Source organism: Zonotrichia albicollis, chromosome 22, assembly GCF_047830755.1.
Source record: "Zonotrichia albicollis isolate bZonAlb1 chromosome 22, bZonAlb1.hap1, whole genome shotgun sequence".
NCBI classification, from domain to species: Eukaryota; Metazoa; Chordata; class Aves; order Passeriformes; family Passerellidae; genus Zonotrichia; species Zonotrichia albicollis.
This window is the reverse complement of record NC_133840.1, coordinates 5,296,454-5,318,766: the sequence shown is the minus strand read 5'-3', so window position 1 is coordinate 5,318,766 and position 22,313 is coordinate 5,296,454. Positions and strand designations below refer to the sequence as shown.

Here is a 22,313-nt window from a genome sequence, read left to right as displayed (position 1 = left end):
AGGAGAACCCTGAGCGGGGAGCGCTGAGGATGGAGGGGATGGAGGGAGATCCTGGAGCGGGGATTCCTGAGGGGGATCTCTGAGAATGGAGGGGATAGAGAGGGATCTCGGAGCGGGGATTTCTGAGGGATTCCTGAGGGGAATCCCTGAGAATGGAGGGTATAGAGAGGGATCTCGGAGCGGGGATTCCTGAGGGATTCCTGAGGGGAATCCCTGAGAATGGAGGGTATAGAGAAGGATCTCGGAGCGGGGATTCCTGAGGGATTCCTGAGGGGAATCTCTAAGAATGGAGGGGATAGAAGGAGATCCTGGAGGACAAAGGGTCCGGAGGGGGTCCGTAATCGGGTGTCCCTGTCCGTGTGTCCCTTTCCCGGTGTCCCCGTCCCGGTGTCCCCGCCGGACACCGCTGGGTGGCGGCACCAGCCCGTCCTTTCCCGAGCGGGGCCGGGTTCCTTTCTGAGGGGATGGAAAATGGAGAATCCCGGGCCCGCAGCCTTTTCCCACCCCGGTGTTCCCCAGGGGTCTCTCGCTCCGGTGGGGTCTGGGTTTGGCAGAGCCCGGGATTTGTGCACTGAGGGCCGGTGTGGGAGTGAAAACTGGGAATTTTCCTGGAGATGTCCCAGGGGGAGAGGCACTCCCGGCTCCCCTCAGGAGCGCGGCCGTGCTGCTCCTCCCGCATCCTGCTCCCCAGCGTGCCCCGACAGCATCCAGGCACAGCAGGAGAACAAAACACCTCCCTGACAAAATTCCTTGTCCTTTCATCCCCACCTGTATTCCCAATAAACAACAAACCTAACCCTGGCACTCCGGGGTAGGCCCCGAGCAGCATCCCAGGTCACGGATGAACTCTTAATTACAAATATTCCACACCTGCAGCTGCCTGAGGGAAGTCTGGGAGTGAGGTTGTTTTTCCCAGGTTTTGCTTCCAGGTAGGGAAAAGGAAGAGCAGGAAACTCATAAGGAATAAATTGAGTTTGTGGATCCCCCCCCCTTGGAAGTCCAGCCTGGTGAGTACAAAGGTCAAAGCAATCAGACAAAACTTTTCCTGCCATCGATTAAAGCAGGAATTCCTGAGGATTTGCTTATCTCTGTTGTGATAACTGTGAAGCTCAGCCCCCAGCTCTGATGCTGGTTCTGGCTGCCAAGCCAGAATTAAGGGTCTGCCTTAATTCAGAATTAATATCAGCAGCGATATTGGGGTGGAAAGGTGCTGGTTCCACGGTGGTGGCTCAGATCCCTGCTGCCAGCAAGAATTCACCATTTCCTCACCAGAACCCAGCCAGGGATTGCTGGGGCTCAGGACAGGCTTGGTGTGCCTGGGGTCGCTGAGCCCCTGGGATGGCTGCCCTGAGAAAGGCTGGGATCCTTTGGGAAAAAATTCCCCATGGCTGAGGGTGCAGGATCCTCTGGGAAGCAATTCCCCACGGCTGAGAGCCGGAATGGGGCAGATCTGTGGAGCACCCGAGGGCTGAGGGTGCATCAATGTCAATGTCACAGCCTGGGGTGGATGCTCTGCTGCTGCTGCAGCCTCGAGTCATTTGTGGCACTGCAGCTGCAGATGGAGGGAAATTGGAACTCAGCTTTAGGGCTGCCCCAAAACCAAGCCCAGGCCCTGAGGGGCTGCTCCCTGCCCTGCCACCTCCCTGAGCGCTGCCCAGTCCTGTGGAGCTGTGCAGATCTGGGAATATTTCCACCACCAGATCTGAGCTCCCAGGCACGGGGAGCTCTGTCCTTTGAGGCTGACAGGGATGGGCACAGGCTGGGTGAGGCCTTGCTGAGGGGGTGATCGGCTGCCTTGGAACAGGATCAGGGTTTGAGATCAAAAACTCACTGAAACCAACATTCCTGGCCAGGCTGAATCGCTCTTTTTGTGGCTCATACCCTGCTTTGAGCAGTAGGTGTGTGATGCTCTGAGTGCTCTCCACGGCGTGACCTCAGTGGGGTCAGAAGTTTGTGGCTCTTGAGGACAGCACATCTCTGCTGGTTTTGGCTGGATTTTCCTGAGAGCAGCTTGCAGATGTTGCTGTTGGGAGCACAGGGCTTCCAGAGCTGCCTGGGACAGCCCAGGAGAGGCAGCGAGTTCCTGCTGGAGAGATTTCTGTGCTGGGGCTGCTTCCTCTGGGCCTTTGAGAAATGCTCCTCCTTCCTTCTCTCTCCTTCCTTCTCTCTCTCTCTTTCTTTCTCCTTCCTTTTTTCTTTTTTTTTTTTCTTTCTTTCTCCTTTTATTTCTCTTTCTCCCTCTTTCTCCTTCCATTTCTCCTTCTTTCTCCTTCTCCTTCCCCCTTCTTTCTCCTTCTTCCTCCTTCCTTCCTTCCTTCGTTCCTTCCTCCTTTCTTCCTCCTTCTTTTTTCTTTTTTTTTCTTTCTTTCTCCTTTTTTTCCCTCTTTCTCCTTCCATTTCTCCTTCTTTCTCCTTCTTCTTTCTCCTTCTTCTTTCTCCTTCTTCTTTCCCCTTCTTTCCCCTTCTTTCTCCTTCTTTCTCCTTCTTTCCCCTTCTTTCTCCTTCTTTCCCCTTCTTGCTCCTTCTTCTTTCTTCTTCTTTCTTCTTCTTTCTTCTTCTTTCCCCTTCTTTCCCCTTCTTTCCCCTTCTTTCCCCTTCTTTCTCCTTCCTTCCTCCTTCCTTTCTCCTTCCTCCTCCTTCCTCCTCCTTCCCCTTTTCTCCTCTTCCTCCTCCTCCTCCCAGCCTCGCTGGCCATTTTGCCATCGATTGCAAGTCCAGATGTGACCTTGCTGCCAAGAGATTTTTGGGAATCCTCCCTCCCTGCTGCTCTGAGCCTCTTTCTGCTCATTTCCCCACAGTCAGCCCCTTCCAGCCCGGGCCGTTTCAGCCGCTGCAGAGCTGCCAGGAAAGCTGCAGCCTTCGGCATTCCTGGAAACGGGAAACCCTCCCTTGTCCAGCAGCTCCTCACCCCAGACTCTCCCCGCTCTTGGGAGCGGCTGCTTTTCCTCCTGGCACCTGGAAGGGTTGGGATTGGTGTGGTTGGAGCTCCTGGGAGATGCCAAGAACGCGTTCGAGGGGTTCGGTTTCATTCCTTGGGCTTGCAGAGGTGCTGGAAGCAGAGGGTGACTCATGAACCCAAACCGTGAGGGAGTGCTGGGATCTGCATCGTGCCTGCAAGTGGCAGGGGGCATTTCTGAGGCTGCAAAGGGATTGATTCGTTTTATTTGCAAAGACCAAAAACCCCAAAACTATTTGTAAAAAAGGAAAAAAAAAAAAAGTTTATTTGATTTATTTGTATAGAGATGTAAAGGGAAGGCAAAGTGATTTACTTGCTTCCAAAGCCACAACAGAGAAGAACCCTCTCAGCAGAGCCAAAAAAGATCATTTAAAAAGGAAAGGAAAAAGGGAAGGGAAAGGAAAAAGGGAAGGGAAAGGAAAAAAAAGGGAAGGGAAAGGAAAAAGGGAAGGGAAAGGAAAAAGGGAAGGGAAAGGAAAAAGGGAAGGGAAAGGAAAAAGGGAAGGGAAAGGAAAAAGGGAAGGGAAAGGAAAAAGGGAAGGGAAAGGAAAAAGGGAAGGGAAAGGAAAAAGGGAAGGGAAAGGAAAAAGGGAAGGGAAAGGAAAAAGGGAAGGGAAAGGAAAAAGGGAAGGGAAAGGAAAAAGGGAAGGGAAAGGAAAAAGGGAAGGGAAAGGAAAAAGGGAAGGGAAGGGAAGGGAAGGGAAGGGAAGGGAAGGGAAGGGAAGGGAAGGGAAGGGAAGGGAAGGGAAGGGAAGGGAAGGGAAGGGAAGGGAAGGGAAGGGAAGGGAAGGGAAGGGAAGGGAAGGGAAGGGAAGGGAAGGGAAGGGAAGGGAAGGGAAGGAATGTGAACACACCTTGGCAAATTTATTTTGGTGTTCACAACCAACTGAAATGATTTGAGTAGTGCTGGCTCTTCTTTTCCAAGGGGCCATGGGTTACCCCAGGTGAAAAGGAGGCAGAAATTGGGAATATCCAGGGCAATAAATGAACCAGTTGGGTCTTGAGAAGTCTCATCCCTGTCTCAAAATAGCAACACTCCCCCTGCTCTGCATGTTTTAACACCCTCATCTTCTTACTGAGCAAAATAAGCTCTTAGCTGCAGAAGAGAGGGCTTTTATCTAGATTAAGGCTAAGGCCAAGCAGGGAAGAGGCCTCTGGCTTGCTCAGGATTGTCACCATCTGCTGCTTGATGAGCTTTCTCTTCTCTTTGCTGAACCTTTTTGAGCCTTTGGGTTCATTTGGGCTGGGAAAACAAAATAATCCCAGAGAGTGTGGTTGTGCCAGGGAGGGTTCCCAGCTGGGAAAAGGCTCTGGTGTGGGAAAGCTGTGAAATCTGAAATCCTCATTGTGGTGGTGAGAGGGACCCTAAAATGCTGCTCTGGAAAGGGTTTGGAGCCTCTGCAAAGCCAAAGATCTGAGCCATGGCTGGGTGCTCACTGAGCTTTTAATGCCAGTTTTGCTGAGTGCTGGGGGTTGGTGCTTTTAATTCCCAAAAACTCAAGTGCAGGGGCTGCATTTCAGAATGTGCTGCTTCCAGTTCTGGGATATTTTCATGTCCTGAGCATCCCTGGGATGCTGAGCAATGCCACAAAGGGGAAAGGGGAGGTAGATCCACATTTCTCAGCACTGCTTTTGTATTTCCCTTCCATTTTAGGTCTAAATTCTGGGTTGTGGCTCACCTGCATAATTCACCTTTTCTTTCGGAATTTTGGATGCTCCGAAGTCCATTTGGATTCTCTCCTACTGCATCCTCTCCCTCCTAATCCCATTATTCTTCTTCTTTAAGATATTTTTTTTCCAATTTACCAGAAGCATTTCTCCAGCCCCATCTTTTCCCAAACCCAGGTGTTCTCCCCTTCTCTCTCCCAAGGTTTTCCACACAAAACATTCCCAGCCCAACTCAAACCCTGAGCAAACCCAAAACTGCCTGGGGCTGCAGGAAGTGATCCATCCTCCCTCTGGGACAGTTCCAGCTCTTTTCCCACCCCAGGCCTGGATCCCATGTTTATAAAACCCAAAGTCTGTTTACACACTGACCAAAAGCTGTTTAGCACGAGGTTAAAGCTGCCAGGAATTTTTCTGGAGTCATCTGGACAAGGCACCCTTTGCTTCCCTCCCAGCAGGACTGGGAATTCCTCGGGGAATTTTCTGGGGGGTGCAGGGAGCAGCATTGCCCAGAGAGGCTTTGGCAGGGAAATAGGGCAGGGAGGATTTGGGATGGGGAACTGTGGATTTGGGAGCTGACACTTTGGGAAGTGTCCCTGGATTTCTCCTGGAGTTTTGTGCATCCCCTGGCAGGCTCCAGCCCCAGAGCCAGGATGGGATGGGAGAGGGAACCCCCAGGACCTGGGAAGGATCCCTTGGGCAAGATCCTTTTCCAAGACCCCTTATCCATGATCCTTTTGCCAGGATCCCTTTCCAGGATCAGTTTTTCAGGATCCCTTTTTCAGGGCTTCTTTTCTAGGATCCCTTTTCTAGGGTGACTTTCCCAGGATCCCTTTCTGGGATCCCTTTTTCCAGGATCCCTTTTTCCATTTCCCTTTTCCAAGATCCCTTTTCCATGTTCTCTTTTCCAGGATCCCTCTCCATGTTCCCTTTTCTAGGATCCCTTTTCCATGTAACCTTTTCCAGGATCCTCTTCCATGATCCTCTCCCATAATCCTTTTTCCATGTTCCCTTTTCCATGATCCTTTTCCAGGATCCCCTTTTCCACGTTCTCTTTTTCCATATTCCCTTTTCCATGTGTTCCCTTTTTCCATGTTCTTATTTTCCATGTTCCCTCTTCCATGATGCTTTTCCAAGATCCTTTTCCATATTCCCTTTTCCCATGTTCCCTTTTCAATGTTCCCTTTTCCAAGATCCTCTCCCATTTTCCTTGTTCCATTTTCCTTGTTCCATTTTCCATGATCCTTTTCCATGTTCCCTTTTCCAAGATCCTCTCCCATTTTCCTTGTTCCATTTTCCTTGTTCCCTTTTCCATGATCCTTTTCCATGTTCCCTTTTCCAAGATCCTTTTCCACAGCCCATCCCTTTGGATTGAGGCAACACTGCTGGAATCTCACAAACATTTTTCTGCTCTTCTGATTGGATTAAACAACTAAACACTTGTTAGTGACAAAAAAAAAACCCAAAAAACCCAAACAAATGAACAACCACCACTCCAAAACCTAAACCAAGAAATTCCCCCATGAATCCTCTGAGAAATCAGTAAAACTTTTGCTGGAATTTCAGTTTTTTAAAGTTAAAATCTTCAAGAGGGAGCATTGGAGGGACCCTCCTGTGCCTGCTGAGGACCAGGAGCTGCTGGTGGGGTTGGGGACGGGGGAACATTTTAGGAATTCAATTGGTTTGGCCATGAAAAACCCCAATTTCCATCTGTGGCACTGAATTGCTCAGAAGGAGACTTGGGTTTGTTTTAAATATTAATTATTTATTCTAAAAATGCTTGTACAGGTCCAGTGGTTTCAGTGCCATGAAAGGGGCAGCAAATTCCCAATGGAGAAGGGAATTCTGCAGGTGGAGCTTTGGGGTTTTGGCAGCTCTGGCCCCTCTGTGGTCGCTCCTGCCACAGTTTATTCTCCCATCTGGGACCCTGCTGAAATCAGATGCCAGAGCTCAGGGCAGATCCCAGGACTCTCTCTCAGCAATATTTCCCTGCCTGCTCAGGTTCCCCCTTGCTTTGGGGATATTTTTCTCAATTCTTCTCCCTTTTCAAAGGCAGGGAATTAATTCAGAGGTGAACACAGGAAGATTTCATCCCCTGCCAGGAGGAAACATGAATGCTTCTACCTGAGATTCTTTCATTTCTCCTTCAAAACACCTCTCATGTGATGCTTCTCATCATTTTATTGGCCCCTTTCATCTGGAGTTTGGTTCATCTGCAATTTTATCTCAGCTTTTCCACCCTGTCTGCTGGCAGAGCCCAATTGAATCAAGCTTGAGATGAGGATGCCTCTCTGTCCTTTTAAAATCACATTTTTCAATTTGGCCTCCTTCCCCAGGGATTGCTGAGACTCCTCTTTTGCTGCATATATTGGGGTCTTACAGGAAAGTTGATTTTTTAAAAATTTCTTTTTGGAGGAAGAGATAAAAATCACATTAACTCTGGGATTCCTTTAAATGCCATACTGAAAGGATTATTTCCCTCAGTCTTTTTCACACAGTGAGCAGCTGCAGCCTGGCTCTGATAGTGATATTTAAAATTAATCCAAATTATTTCATCCCAATCAACAAAAATTGGGGATTCCTGGGTTGCCTTTCCAAGGAGGATGGTGAGAAGCAGATTGGTCCCAGCTCAATGTCTGGTTTGAATGAGCTGCCAGAAAGGAGGAAGAATCTGAGAGGAGAGGAGGTGAGAAAGAATCCCTGAAATCCAAGGGTTTTGTGTTTGGGTGTCTCAGGTGCAGTGTGAGAGCTCCAAACCCAGCAGGGATGGTGGGAACTCAGAAAATTCCCACTCAGAGAGGGCTCCAAGGGCAGATCCTCTTTGGAATGTCCCATATTGGATCAAACTCATCCAAAGTGAATTTTCCAGGTCAGGATGGGAGTCCTGGGCAGAACCTGGGATCAGGAAGGGGTTTTCTATTTTAGGGAAAGGAAATTAATTCTCCTGTGAGTGTCTGGGTGAGCTGCAGGATTTGCAAACGCAGGAGGGCTGGCAAGAGACTGGGACCTTCCAATCAGTGCTTCCTGGAAGTGGGAATGAGTTTGGTCTGAAAAACAATCTGTGATTTATTACAGCTGTGCCAAGAGGTTTGGTGGGTGCCCCCCCTGGGACTGAGGGCAAACCTCTCTGTTTTCAGGGATTTGCTGTCAGAATTCCACCAGGTTATCAGGGATGTTCCCTGGCTCAATGCACTGGAAACTTTATTTCTTTTTGATGTGGAAGTGATGACTTTAATTCTTAAATCTGGATTTTGTGGCAGAGGAGGAACTGTTGGGGTTTGTGATCTCACGAGCTGAAGTTGTTTCCCTTTGAGGACTTTTCTAACTCAATATCAGATATCACAAAAAGCATGATAGGAGTGAATAAAAGAGAAGAAACCCCGTTAGACAAACAGCCCTTAACGGGCTGTGGCTCTGGGGGTGAGTTTGGCAGAATATCCCAGTGCCAAATGCTGGCACAGCCCTGGCTCCCGGCACAGAGCAATTCCCAGTGCATTGCTTGGTTTGGGTGTGCTGAGCACACCTGGGAAATGCTGAGTGTGCAGGGAGGGGCTGGGGCTGTGCCTCAGGAGAGCCTGGGAGGGTGCAGGAGGGATGGAGGCTGTGGGATGGAGGCTGTGGGATGGAGGCGCTGGGATGGAGCCCCTGGGATGTTGGCTCTGCGATGGAGGCTCTGGGATGTTCGCTCTGGGATGGAGGCTGTGGGATGGAGGCTGTGGGATGGAGGCTGTGGGATGTTGGCTCTGGGATGGAGGCTGTGGGATGGAGGCTCTGCGATGGAGGCTCTGGGATGTTCGCTCTGGGATGGAGGCGCTGGGATGGAGGCTGTGGGATGGAGGCTGTGGGATGTTGCCTCTGTGATGGAGCCTCTGCGATGGAGGCTTTGGGATGTTGGCTGTGGGATGGAGGCTGTGGGATGGAGGCTCTAGGAATGAGGCTCTGAGATGGAGGCTCTGGGATGGAGGCTCTAGGAATGAGGCTCTGGGATGGAGGCTGTGGGATGTTGGCTCTGGGATGTTGGCTCTGGGATGTTGGCTCTGCGATGGAGGCTCTGCGATGGAGGCTCTGCGATGGAGGCCCTGGGATGGAGGGTCTGCGATGGAGGCTCTGGGGTGTTGGCTCTGGGATGGAGGCTGTGGGATGGAGGCTGTGGGATGTTGGCTTTGGGATGGAGGCTCTGGGATGTTGGCTCTGGGATGGAGCTCCTGAGGGATCTGCTTGTGGAGAGCCTGGTTCAAGCATGGCTTAAAGAAAGAGGCCATGAAGGTATTCAGCTCAGGGAAAAAAGCAGCCTTTCCCAGGCTTGATCCTGTAAATAATTAGGTTCTCAGCCACCTTTTATATAAACAACAAGATTCTCAGACCGTTCTGTCCTTGGCTGCTACTGGGAACAGACGGCCGGTCTGAGAATAGATATGAAGGTTTTGAGAACCTTTCCTGTTAAGGTGTGAACACTGATCTTGGTTTCAGTAAACTAACTTCAGGTATTGTAAACAAATGGAGGAGCTGAAGTTTTCTCTACAGCCTGTCAGGAGCTCAGATTTTGCAATATGCATGAAGTGAATTAACACTGTTATAAAAAGTGACTGATTGAGTGAATAAACGGAGTCAGATGCGAAATCAACAAAGGTGGTCGCTCCCTCACTTGGACATCTGCTCATCTCCCACCAGCCTGGGCTCATCCCCTGGGTGCTCCTGGTGCCTCTGCATCCCTCAGGGACAGAACCCAGCTCCTCCTGGGGCTGTTTGCTCTCACTGCTCACCAGCTCACACCCCACACTCCTGACTTTAGTTTTTCTTTTCTTTTCTTTTTTTTTTTCCCCCCTGGCTTTGTCCTGTGTGCCACAAACAACCAGGAGCAGGGGCTGAACTCCCTGCCCTGCTGGCAGCAGCGTCAGGAGGGCAAAGGTTGGGCTCTGTTTGTTGACTCAGGGCTGTGGTTGCTGTGCAGAACCCTCTCCTTGCTCTCCTTGGTGCCTCCTTGGTGCCCCATTCCACTGGGAATGAGGATGAGGATGAGGATTGGGGTGCCCCACAATGGGTGGATGGGCCTGGAGAGGTTCCTGGTGCCGGTGCTGACAAAGCTGCATGAGCAGCGAGTTTGGAACTGCTTGAAAATGCACAAAATGCCTTTTTTAAAGTGCTGGAAAGTCAGGGGTGGGCTGGATTTGTTTCTCCTCAGCACCTTCAGGGCACCTCTCCCTCCCTCCCTATGGGCTGCTCTGCTTTTGTGGCTGTGTCACTCTGGGGGAGCAGGGCAGCTCAGCCCCACGTGGGATTTCCCTCTCTGCTGCTTTTCCAGCCTGGAATATTTTTGTTGCAGAGGTGAACTGACCTTGCTGGCTCCTTGCTGTACCTCAGACTTAGAGATGAGAGGAAAGAACAGGCTCTGGGATGGACCTGGGACAGGCAGAGGGTTAAAGAATAAAACAGGGATTTATTAAAATCCATCTCCTCAATGGATCCACCTTGGGCAGCACAAGAGCCCAGCCAGGGCTGCACCCAAAATGAATCAAAATGGTCCCAAAATGAACCAAAATGGTCCCAAAATGAACCCAAGATGAACCAAAATGGTCCCAAAATGCACAAACACTCACAGGGACTCTCATTGTTATCAATTCTGCCCCATTTTCATGTTGGGTTAATTGTCCAATTCCAGCTTTAGGTTATATAAATCTCATCCTTCTTGTTTCTCTCTCTTCAATTCACTCTTTATAGGAATGAAATAAAAGCCTGAGTCCCTCAGAGAGAGAAAAGAATGCAGGGTTTGAATTAGAACCTCTAGAGAAGCTGAAATATATTATGAAGTCAGGCAGACTTGAAGTAGAAGTGTAAGTTTTAGTTTTGAGTAAATAGAAATAGATCTTGAGTGCCTTAGGAGACCGTGTTAGCCAGTAAAAGGCCCTAAAGCCTGGCTGAACTTAGCTCCAGACATAACAAAAACACAGCAGGACATTGCTTGGGTTTCTAGATGGAATAGATAGAACTGTTTGTGTAAATAGATAAAATTATATATGCAGATTTTAGGTAAGAACACAGATCGTACCATTTACATAAATAGACAAAATTATATATGTAAGATTTTGTGTGAGAACTGACACTACTTTTGTACATTAGAATTAAGTTCAGATTGGTGCAGAATGTTTTAGAATCATGTTTTTAGCTATTGGATGATTTATGAATAAAAAGCCCCGGTAATGGGGTGCAGATGATGATGATGATGAAGAAGAAAAGGAGACAGTGGCTGCTGCTTTTGCTGCTTCTGCTCAAAACATCAGGGCTGTATGCCAGAAAGCTTTTAGCATGGACTTTAATAATTACTCTGAACTCCTTACATTGATGCAAAAAACAATTTTACTACAACAAATAACTGCTCTTCTCTCTTTGAAGACCCAAGGCCCACAACAACAACCATTGTTTGTATTTTTTTGGGCCTGCAGCTTGTCCTTGGTCAAGCTGGAAAAGATTGTTTCGTCTCCTTACCCTGTGAAGGGAACTGAGTAACATATTACATGAAGCTCAGAGCTACACCTAAAGCAGCACAGAATCTGAAAAATATAAAAGTTAAAACCTGGGGCATCACCTGTTTCCCTCATCTGACTTGACTCGCTATGGCTGAAGTGTGAACTGCAGTTTTTGGCCCTGAGCTGTGTTTTTGGGGGAGGACCCCCAGCTTTTGGCTCATGTGCAGCACAGCCCTGCAGAGCAGAGCCAAGCCCTGCTGAAGTCACTGGGGCCGTGCTGTTCTCGTGGTCTGTGCATCAGAATGAGTCAGGTTTGAGAAACAATCGCAGGGACCTCCAGCCCTGTGGTGGTGGGGGAGAGCTGCCTTTCATCCACCACAGCAACGTGGAATTTGGGAATTTGTGCGTTCAGGGATGTGCCATTGCACGGGGCGCAGAGAGGCAAAAACATCCCATGGGGGAGTCTTTTGTAAAAACAGTTGCAGAGCTTTTCTGTGTTGGAAAACATCCCCTCATTGCTTTGGGATTCTTTTTAAAACAGTTGCAAAGAGTTTCTCTGTGGGAAACCATCCCCTCACATCAGGAAAGGGTCTGAGGCCACAGCTGGGCCCTCATCACCCCAAAGCTGATCTCTCGCAGGTTCTTCTTGAGCAATTTGTGTGCTGCAGCAGGTGAGCAGAGCTTGGCTGGAGGAGCTGCTCACCGTGAGCTTTATCAGGGAGCTTGAATCCATGCCCTGAGCCCGGGCAGGGGAGAGCCTGAGAGATGAGGAGTGATGGAACACCAGGGGCGATGGAACATCAGAAGTGATGGAATATGGGCTGGGGAGCGGCTGGAAGGAGCAGCACCTGCAAGGGAGGGGTGGCAGCGCTGGCTGGGGATGGGGCACAGGTGGCGATGTCCGGATGGGCCGCAGGGCTGAGGGTGAGGGAGGGCAGCAGGTGCAGGAGCAGCCAGGCTCGGTGTGGCCGGACAGAATGCCAGCATCGCCCGCAGGGGACAGGCGGGGGGACACCCCCGAGGGACCGAACGCCACCAAACCCCGCGGGTGACGAGGCTGCGGCGGGAATCCCTCCCCGGGGATGCCCTCAGGGGCGCCGCCCAGCCCGGCCCCATCCGCGCTGTCCCCGGCGGGGCGTGCGGAGCCCCCGGCCCACGGGGAAGGAAGGACGAGCCAGCCCCGTCCGGCTGCGGCTTCCTCCGCAAGCCCTGCCTCGGTGCACGGTGCCCGCCCCCGGCCCTCCCCCGGCTCTCCCCGCTCCGAGCGCCCCGAGCCGGCCGAGCCGCGCCGCCTCCGGGGGAGCCCCCTGAGCGCAACAGTTCCCCCCGAGCCCGGGGCACCCCCGGGGATCCCTCGGCACCGGGAGGAGGCTGCGCGGAGGAGCCGCCGCCGCCGCCGGGCTGAGGCAGCGCCCGGAGCTGCCCGGAGCTGCCCGGATCCGGCGGTTCTGCCGCTGCCGGCGATGGAGCGGAGCGGAGCGGCCGAGCCGCGGCTCCTCCCGGCCGGGCGCAGCCGCCCCAGCCTCCGCCTGAGGGAGCGGAGCCGCCCCGCCGCCGCCGGGCAGCGACCCCTCCGCTGATCCCCCCGAGCCTCCCGGGCATCCTCGGAACCTCCCGAGCCTTTGTGCAGCCCCAGCCCTTTGTGCTGTGCCCCCCCAGGCTCGGCGCCCCCCTTGCATGCGGCCCCCGGGCTGCGGGAGCCGCCGGCCATGGGCACCAAGCAGACCAAGGGCTGCCAGCCGGGCAGCGCCGGGGAGAGCCCCCCGGGGCAGCCCCGCAGGAAGGCGGCCCCCAGGGAAAGGGGCGATTTCCTGGCTTCCCTCGTGGCCAAGTCCGGCGAGAAGTTCGGCAAGGGCGCCGGCCCCAGCTTGCCCCCGTACCACCGGAGGATCTGCATGATCCAGGACATGCTGCTGCTGGTCAAGCAGGGCAGGCAGGAGGAAGCCACCGAGCTGCTGAAGAACCTGCGGCAGGTGAGTGAGCACGGGCGGCTTTCTCCGGGGGAAGGGGCTGAGCTGGGGAAAACAGAGCTGGAGAACGACTGGTGCTGCTTTTGGGGGCAAACAGCGGCCGCGCTCCGCTCCTGCGGCTCTGACTCGCGTGGTGACATTGTGGGGAAGCTGCAGGGTGGTCGGGGTGTCACAGAGGGGGAAATACCCCCAGGGAGGTGCTCGGTGGTGTCCGCAGCCACCAAACGCTGCCGGGTGTGTTTCTCCCCCTTCCCTTTTGCCTTGTGGCTCTGGGGTTTGCAGCCTGCTCCAAGTGGTTCCCACTCAACTTTCCAAAAGTTTGGTGTTTCAAGCAGCTCCGGAAAAGCGCCGAGGCAATTGGAGCTGGCAGCTTTTGAGAATCAGCTCTTTTCTTTGCTGGCTCACAAATACCCAGAGCTGGCAGCGTTGCTTCTTTATCTTTTTGGCGCACACAATCGCCTGGTGGAGTTTTGCTGGTGTTGACTGTGGCTGGGAGAAACGAGAATTCCCCACTCCCCACTCTGGGGAAATGGGGAATTAATTGTAGCGAGCCCGAGACCTTTTGCCTTGAAAAATCTGTTTGAGCTGGGCATTAGCTGGGAAGCAACAGGACGGAAAGTTGATGTGAGCAAACAGAAAAGCAAATTAGCATTTAATCTTTTCCTGCTGATAGGTGCTGATAAAAACACCCGAGTGCTCTGGGCGTTTTCAAGGCTCTGGGGTGCGCAGGGCTTTGAGTTTTCCATGCAAACCTAAAGCTGATCCATCTTCAAGCTCGGGTTTTCTCCCTGGGCTGCTCGGTGTAACCAGTTCTGCCAGCCGGGAAAAGTTGTTCAGATCTCAGCTGGGCACGGGGAGCTGATTTTTTGCCCTATAGTTTGTCCATAGGACTGCTCCAGTCTGGTTTTCTTTTGGGATTATGTGTTTGGGGTTTGCTGCTGGTGGTTTTCTGGTTTTCTTTTGGGATTTTGTGTTTGGGGGTTTGGTGTTGGTGGTTTTCTGGTTTTCTTTTGGGATTTTGTGTTTGGGGGTTTGCTGTTGGTGGTTTTATGGTTTTCTTTTGGGATTTTGTCTTTGGGGTTTGCTGCTGGTGGTTTTCTGGTTTTCTTTTGGGATTTTGTGTTTGGGGTTTGCTGCTGGTGGTTTTCTGGTTTTCTTTTGGGATTTTGTGTTTGGGGGTTGCTGCTGGTGGTTTTCTGGTTTTCTTTTGGGATTTTGTGTTTGGGGGTTGCTGTTGGTGGTTTTCTGGTTTTCTTTTGGGATTTTGTCTTTGGGGGTTGCTGCTGGTGTTTTTTTGCTGATAGCATTTCATCCCCACACCATTTTCTGGTCCTTTTCAATGAGTGGATGTGTTGTTTGGGGCTTGTCCCCATTCAGCCCATTTCCATTTTTCCCTCTGCCCTCCAGGTTTAGGATTATCTTCAGAGCAGCCCAGCTGAGAAATCTGAACTGTGTCGTATGATTTCTGGTTTTTATTATGGAAAACTCTCCCCATTTTCAACTTTGGGATAAAATACTTTTCCTGAGAGGAGTGTGCTGCCTCTCTGGGATTTGGGGCTGGAATTCCTTGGGACAGTGACCTCTCCATTTGGGATCTGTGGGACCATGGGGGCTGAGTTGGGCAGCAGATCAGAGCCCAAATGTTGCACCCTCTCAGCCACGCCAAATCTTTATCGCTGTCACAGCCCATTGGAGCTGGCAGAAGGGCAGGTGCTAATTTTAGAGGGTGTTTATCTCAAACACCTCCCCAAAAAAATAAATCTTGGGGCCTGCAAAGTGCCAGGAATCACTGTCACGTTCTCCCTGGCTCCAGGCTGGGTTTTCTCAGGTCTGTCCTCACTCTCTGTGCAGAATGAGGGAGCTGGCATGTGTCACCATGGATGCCCTAATGACAAACCTGACCACGGGGGAACCCTCTCATCTCGCTGGAATTTGGGAAGAAAAAGCTAAAAATTAATCTCAAACTGCTGGGGGAAGCAATGAACCTGTTACAGTCAGGTGCATCTCTGGCACTGAGTGTCTCTGAAGAGCTCTCTCTGATAAAATATATCTTAGAGTGTCAAAACAGAGAACTGTCTGTCCTAGATACCATAATAGACTCCAGGCAGGTTTTTAATGAGGTGATATTAATCCCTGCCTCCAGGGAGGGAGTGTGGGATGCCCCACTGAACAAATCCTGGCTGCTCTGGAGCTTTCCAGCAGCTGCATTTTTGGGAGGGGATGGTTCAGGAGGGCTCCAAGGCACCCCTGGGGTTGTTCCCACTCCAGCTGGAGCCTTCCAGAGCTCCCTTGGGGTGTCTCAGCCTCAAAGGGAGGATTTGGGGGGAAGGAAAGGGCTGGGTGGATGAGCCCAGTGGGGCAGAGACTTTTCCCTGCGCCATTTTTAGGGTGTCTGTTCTCCATGCAGGTGCTGCTGTAAAACTGGGTGTTTTCCAGCAAAATTGGGGTTTTCCCAGCAAACCCAGTGACCTGGTGCCCAGCTCTCAGCAGAGATTTTTTGAAATCCCAGGCATTTAGGTCACTGGGAGCCTTTCCACTGCAATGAGCTGGCTTTGAAGGCAGCCCAGCGTGCTGCTGAGGGGTGGCTGACAGCATCCCTCCACGATTCCTTTTGGAGCAGGATGAGCCCATGGCCAGAGCTGAAAATCTTGGTTTTTTGTGCTATAACACCCTGCCCTACCACCCGCTGAAAGACAAGGTCTGGGGGGCTTTTTTTGCCCCCACAAAAGGTGTGTTTGATAATCAGAGCAGGACTGCAATCCTGTATACAATCCTGTCATTCCAGTCCTATCCTTGGCATCAATGTCCACTGTGGCCTTTGCATTCCACCCATTTATTTGGAATTTATTTAGAATTTATTTAGAATTTCTCATCCTTCTCCCTCCCCTGAGGTGGCAGCGATGCTGTTTTCCTTACAGGCTCCTGTAAGGATTCATTTGTGTTTCTGGGAATGCCTGGAGGTTGCAAACAACTATAAAATACTGAGATACAAAGTGATTTTTTTTGGTGGTTTTTTTTTGTTTTTTTTTTTTGTTTTTTTTTTTTTTTTTTGTTATTGTTGTTTAAAAATATAACAAGCATGAAGAGCAGACAGAGTTTGCTTCCTCAGAGAGGTCAGCAGTGGTCTCTGCTGTGGAGGCAATTCGATCCCACTGCCTGCCCCCAAAATAACCCTCCTGTTATTGCTGCTGCCAGCAGCCATTCCAAAGGGTTTGTGCTCCTCTGGCACAGCCAGGCTAATTTAACATCGAGCTCCTGAGGCACAGAACACTCATTTCTTTTTCCTTCTTTCTGCTCTAGAGCCCAAAATTCAAACCCCCCAAATCCCAACTTTTATATGTGCTCTCCTTGGCCGAGGTGTTTTCCCTCAGGTGCTGCAGGGAGGATGCCTCTGGCATAAATGCAGTGGGAAGACACTGAAATAATTAACATTTGCTTTAGGCTGGTGTTGGGGGTTGCCAGAGGCTCGCTGGTCACCTGGAGGGAACTGCTGGAAGTGATTCCTGCACGGAATAACTTGGAATTTCTCTGCCATGGAGTGACTTCCCAGGTTTACCTAGCAGCATCCTCTCTGCTTTCCTACAAGGAGATGCTAAAAAATGAATTTATTCAGGGTGTCCAGCACTTGGGACAGGAGAACCCACTCTCAAACCCCTCACACCATCCAGCTGGGAGAATTCCAGCTCTATTTTCCCCAGCTGCAGAGCAGGATAGGTTTGAACATTACAGAGCATGGCAATTTTATTTTTCCTTTTATTTTCTCCCCCATACTGGTGAGTTTCAGTGGTTAAGGCAGCCAAGCGCCGTCAGTATATTAAATTCTGGGAGTGTCTCTCCTGCTGGGGAGAGGATTTGTAAAACAAAGCATGTTTTCCTCCTCCTCCCTGCTGCCAGAGGATCGCTTTTCCCAGGCGAGATGGGGAAGCGCTTCCCAGCCCATTACGTTGCACTCAAGGAATTTGCCATTGGTTACGTGGAGCTTTTGCTGCTCTTCTGGGGCTGGGGGAGAGGGGAGGAGGAAGAGGAGGAGGATGAGGAAGAACCCAGCAGATCTGAGCATCATCTGCACAGGGCAGGTGAGCAGCAGTTGCAGGAATTCAGTGGGGAAAGGGGGGAAAGCAAAGCGTGGCAGTAAATGCCAGGGTGTGCCCAAAGCCAAATGCCAAGGTCCAAGGTGTGGCAGCACTGGCAAGGTGGATTCTGTGCCCTGTGCCAGCCTGGGGTGGGCATTGCCAGGGTGGGGAGGGCCCAAAATGGGCAAAAACATCCCCAAAAATCCCATCTGGGGGAAAGGGATTGGAGCAAATGCGCTCTGTGCCCAAACATTGCAGCCCCTCCTGGCTGGGCCCTGCCTGGGATCCCTGGGGTTTATCCCACAAAACCTTGGGGTTTGTCCCACAAAACCTTGGTGTTTATCCCACAAAACCTTGGGATTTATCCCACAAAACTTTGGGGTTCGTCCCACAAAACCTTGGGGTTTATCCCACAAAACCTTGAGGGTTACTCCACAAAACCTTGGGGTTTGTCCCACAAAACCTTGGGGTTTGTCCCACAAAACCTTGGGGTTTGTCCCACAAAACCTTGGGTTTTATCCCACAAAACCTTGGGGTTTTATCTCACAAAACCTTGGGGTTTATCCCACAAAACCTTGGGTTTTATCCCACAAAACCTTGGGGTTTGTCCCACAAAACCTTGGGGTTTATCCCACAAAACCTTGGGGTTTTTTCCCACAAAACCTTGGGGTTTATCCCACAAAACCTTGAGGGTTATCTCACAAAACCTTGGATTTTATCCCACAAAATCTTAGGGTTTATCCCACAAAACCTTGAGGTTTATCCCACAAAACCTTGGGGTTTGTCCCACAAAACCTTGGGGTTCATCCCACAGAATTTTGAGGTTTATCCCACAAAACTTTGAGGTTTATCCCACAAACAGCCCCTGCTGTGGGTGCAGCTGTGCCCCTGCCCCATCCCAAGGGGATTTTCCAGCCAGAGCTTGTGGGGAATGAGACATGACCCGAGCAGCCTGGGAACTGTGTGGCACAGGGATGCTTAATTAATTAATTAATAATTAATATCTTCATTGTAAAAGGGGCTTGACTGGATAATAAAACACCAAAAAAAAAAAAAAGATAAAAAAATACTGATAGGGACAGCTCACTTTGGGCTCCTGTGACTTCCTCCTTGAGACACAAGAGAGGGAAAAAATGAAAATCTTTGTGGCTGGGCTCAGTGCTTGCCCCTGGCCCTGTGCTCCCCAGCCATGGGCAGCATCCCATGGGAGCCACCCCAGGAATGCTGGAGGAATTTCCCCAAAAATGAGGCCTGGTCCCTTCTCCTGTGCGCTCAGAGCACCAGAGGTGACCCAGCCTGGGCTCTCTGGGGTCTCTGGGCTCCTCCCAGCCTATGGCTGCCAGCTGAGGGCAGGGATGAGGAATTTTGCAGGATTTTGGTTGTTTTTCCCCAATTGGGAGCTGCTGGGGCTGAGGGAGGGCCCTGCAGCAGGGCCCCAGAGGGTGGAAGTTGGGTAACCCTGCTCTGAGCGGGGTGGCTTTGGGATGAACCCTCATTTCCTCTGCCTCAAACTGCTGCTGAAACCCCACCAGGGCTCCCCACACACAGTGCCTTTTAACCCTTGGGCTGCTGGAGGCACTGACAGCAAATATCTCTGAGATTTGGGGTGTTTCCTGCCCCAAAAAACAGCTTCTGGTGCAAGATGCTCCCTCTCTTTGCCTCTTCCCATCCTTCAGTGGGATTTGCAGGTGGATGTGCAGGCACAGGATTGGATTTAATGATTAATGAACCCCCTGGAAGGTGCCTGCTGCTGCTCCTGCTGGGGGAAATGTGGTTTTGGGGGGAGAGGAAGGCAGGGAGGTGATAGAAAGTGAGGGCTGGGCTGGGCTGTGGGCACCTGAACAGAGCATCAGGCCCTGCCTGTGCCCTCATGCAGACACAAACCTCCAAGCTGGCACCAGTTAATGCTTGTTGTCCATCCCAGCCCCTGTTCAGCACTTTCTCTGCTTATATAATAGCAGGAATGTGTTTTTCCCCACCCCAGGCTCTGCTTTTTTCACACCTGATATGAAATGCAGCAGCTGGGGGCTGCAGACAGCCTGGCACACACCTTTTTTCCCCCCTCTATTTTCCTTTTGATCCTGTTTCAGGCTGTGAAAGGCCCGAGTGTGAGGCTGCCTGCTCTCCCTGGCAGTGTGGGTGTGTGGGCACAGCCTCCTGCACATCCCTGGCCTGTGTGGGGGCAGCAATGGGGCTGGTGCACCTGGAATTCAGTGTTTTGGAGCTTCACTTGGGGGATTTGTGGCTGTGGCCTTCTCTTAGCTAAGGGAGGTGGTTATATATTAATATTCATTTCATTCTCCTATACAAGCAATGTGGAATTTTTTAGTATTCAACATCTTCAGGTCCTGGCCAAATGCCTGATGTGATTTAATGCCTGATTCCATTTCTCTTTCTCTGTGTCTGTGTGTGTCTCAGCCTCCTTCTCCTTCAAATTTTGGAGAAAAGATCACTGCATGGCAAATTTAATCTTGCCTCTAAAAGGAAAAGCAAATTGTCCATTCCATTCCTCTCCAGGCCCAAGGTTTTAGCCCCAATTACTCCTGGCTCTGACCCTGCTGCTGGAGAGCAGGAGCTGCTTGGAGCTTTCCAGCATTCTCAGATCTTTTCAGGACTCCTTATCTTTCAGATTTGGTGTCTTTCAAAGTCAGAGGCTCTTCCTTTGTGAGAGCTCTGAGCTCTGGGCAGGCAGCAGAGCCCAGGGCAGGGAGCTGCCTTTCCCTGATGCCTTTGGGTATCTCCGTGGATATTTCACTCCTCTTTATATCACAATAATCTCCCCAGAGCCTGCCTGTCCTGCTTTGCAGAGCAGCACTCGGGTCTGATGTTGATGGGGGAATTTCTTTACGAGATCTTTCCAAAGTCCTTGTTGGAAAACCATGGAGGTTTTTCTCGAGGTCTGCTCCTGCCCAGCCCTGGCTCCTGCTGCTTTCAGTCCCTGGATGTCCCCTTGGCTGTGGGATTGCTTTCTGAGCAGCTTCCCAGCCCAGCTCCTGCTCCCCCTGCTGCTGCCCATGCCCAGCAGTGCTCAGGGGCTGCATTTGGGGGAGATTTCAGCAAGGCAGCAAAGTTAATTCCCGTTGTGTGGGAATGAAGGGGGGTTCAGTAAAGGAGAGGCTGAGGGGGGGCAGGAGGAAGGAGAGCCAGCCTGGAGCAGGAGCAGGGTTTGGGTTTTTTTTTTTTGGAGGATGGGGATTTGTGTGCTGGGTTTTTCAGCTCCTTGCTCTCTGTTTAGGCACAGAAAGTGAGGAAATGGGTGCTGGGGACAGGAGCTGCAGTTCGGAGGGAGCTGCAGCTCTGTTTCCTACCCTCAGCATGCAGAGAACCTTGAATTGAGCAAGCTCTGTCTTTCCCTTCCTCCCACCCCAAGGACAAGCTTGGAAAACAGAAACCAAACCCTCCTTGGGCAGTTCCTGTGCCTTCCCCTCTCCTTGTGCAGAGATTCCCTGGTGTCAGAGCACAGGGCTGTGTGCCAGGAGCCCCGATTTCCATGGCTGGGAAATTCTCTTTTCCTGTCGCAGGGGATGAGCCCTCTCTGGGCTGGGAGCAGATCATTCCTGCCTTGTCCTGCAGGGCTGTTCCTGCCCAAGGTCAGGATCTTGGCACTGCACTGAAATCCCAGCAGGAAAAAAGCAAAAGCTGCTGAGGAAGGAGAGCAGATTTTGGTGGGAAATGGTTGTTTTGGCCAGGGATGTGCTGAGGGTTTTTCATGGGACATCTCTGTCCCCATTCCCACCCTGCTGGGGCTGCTTTGGGATTTGGGGCATCTCCAGCCTCAATCAAAGTGGGATTCAGGAGCTGGGGGGGTTTAGACCTCAATAAAAACCCCAATTCCCTGCACAGGGATGAACTGAAGCTGCTGCAGCCTCTGCCCCAGGTTTGGTTGGTGTTGAGCAAACCCCAGCTCCAGGTTCAGCCTGAGCTCCCCAAAATCAGGGCAGAGCAGCCCAAATCTCTGCAAAACCAGCACTCAAACAGCCCCAAAGCCTTGCTTCATCCCAAACCCCTCCATTTATTTCCATTTGGATACAGCTCTCCCCTTTCCAGAAAGGATTTGGGGAAAATCTTGCTCCCAAATATCTCTGTGAGCTTCCTGGGCTTGCAGAAAAACAATTTGGGATGAGAGTGTGAATGATCTACACCCATGATTTACATCCAGCCAAAATCATGCAGGAGTGGATTAAATCTTGATTTAAGCAGCCTTTTTTGTGTGTATGTGGGTTTTTTGGGGTTTTTTTTGTGTGTGTGTGGTTAGGATTTTTTGGGGGGTGATTCTATAAGAAAGAGGATGTTTTCCTGTTTGGTTGTAAAAAGCTGCTGCTGCTTGGGTGTAATTGGATACTTCCTTTTCTGAGGAGGGAGCCTGGTGGATCTGGGGACATTTATTGAGGCAGCTGCGTGGCTGGGTGAGGAGTTTTGTGTGGTTTTATTCCGGTGGGAAATGGTGAATTTGGGGTTTGCAGGGTTGATTGATCCTTTTGTGTTTCTGACTCGAGTTACAGGGAAATGAAAGCAAGTTTAAAGAGCACAAAAGTGGTTTTAAATGTTTTTTTTTTTTTTTTTTTGATCAGTTAATACACCCAAAATATGCTGGATAGGAAAGCAGACAAAGTAAATGTCTCCAAATAGATTTTGCATTTAAAACAGGTTGATTCATTAAGTGGAGTGTTAATTGTGCATATGAATTACACTTCTGGTCACCATAATTACAGAACTTGGTCTCTCAGGTTCAAGTTTTACTTGCAGATTGGAAAATGTGCATTTCTCCTTTGTACTCCTGATTTTTTCATTGAGTTGCTGCAATTCAGTGTTAAACTGGAATAAAGTGAATGAAAACCCTTGAAATTGGAACAGAACCTTAAGATCATGGAGTGAAACATTTGAATTAATTGAAATTAAGATGTTTTCTTTGTCCAAACTCTCCCCAAAGCTGTGTTTGCACTTTTTTTCTGGTTGTTTTCATCACTGACTTCCCTGAAATCATTGGCAGCCATGTCCTGCCTACCTGGGCTAACAGGAGTTTAAAATTTGTTTAAAATTAAATATTTTTTTCAATTTTAAAATTAAAACCTGGCCAGAGGTTGGCATCAAATTGCTGGTTTGAAATCTGGGTGGTTTAAAGTATTCGATGTTTGAAGCTACTTTATACAGCAGCATTAATTGAATTTTAATATCATTGAATTGA

At 50.7% G+C, this 22,313-nt stretch overlaps 1 protein-coding gene across 2 annotated transcripts in view; it reads left to right on the top strand.

The window, feature by feature from the left end:
- Positions 1-12,019: 12,019 nt before the first annotated feature.
- The window catches only part of LRRC75A (leucine rich repeat containing 75A), a 69,768-nt gene continuing 59,474 nt past the window's right edge, over positions 12,020-22,313 (top strand). Inside the window, exon 1 of one of the 2 annotated variants that reach the window (XM_005493675.4) lies at positions 12,020-13,058. In XM_005493675.4, coding sequence (XP_005493732.2) covers positions 12,795-13,058 — 264 coding nt within the window. In that variant the 5' untranslated portion in view covers positions 12,020-12,794. Of the gene's footprint in view, positions 13,059-16,877; positions 17,132-22,313 lie in introns of those variants that run through there. The other variant, XM_074557316.1, reaches the window with a different exon arrangement.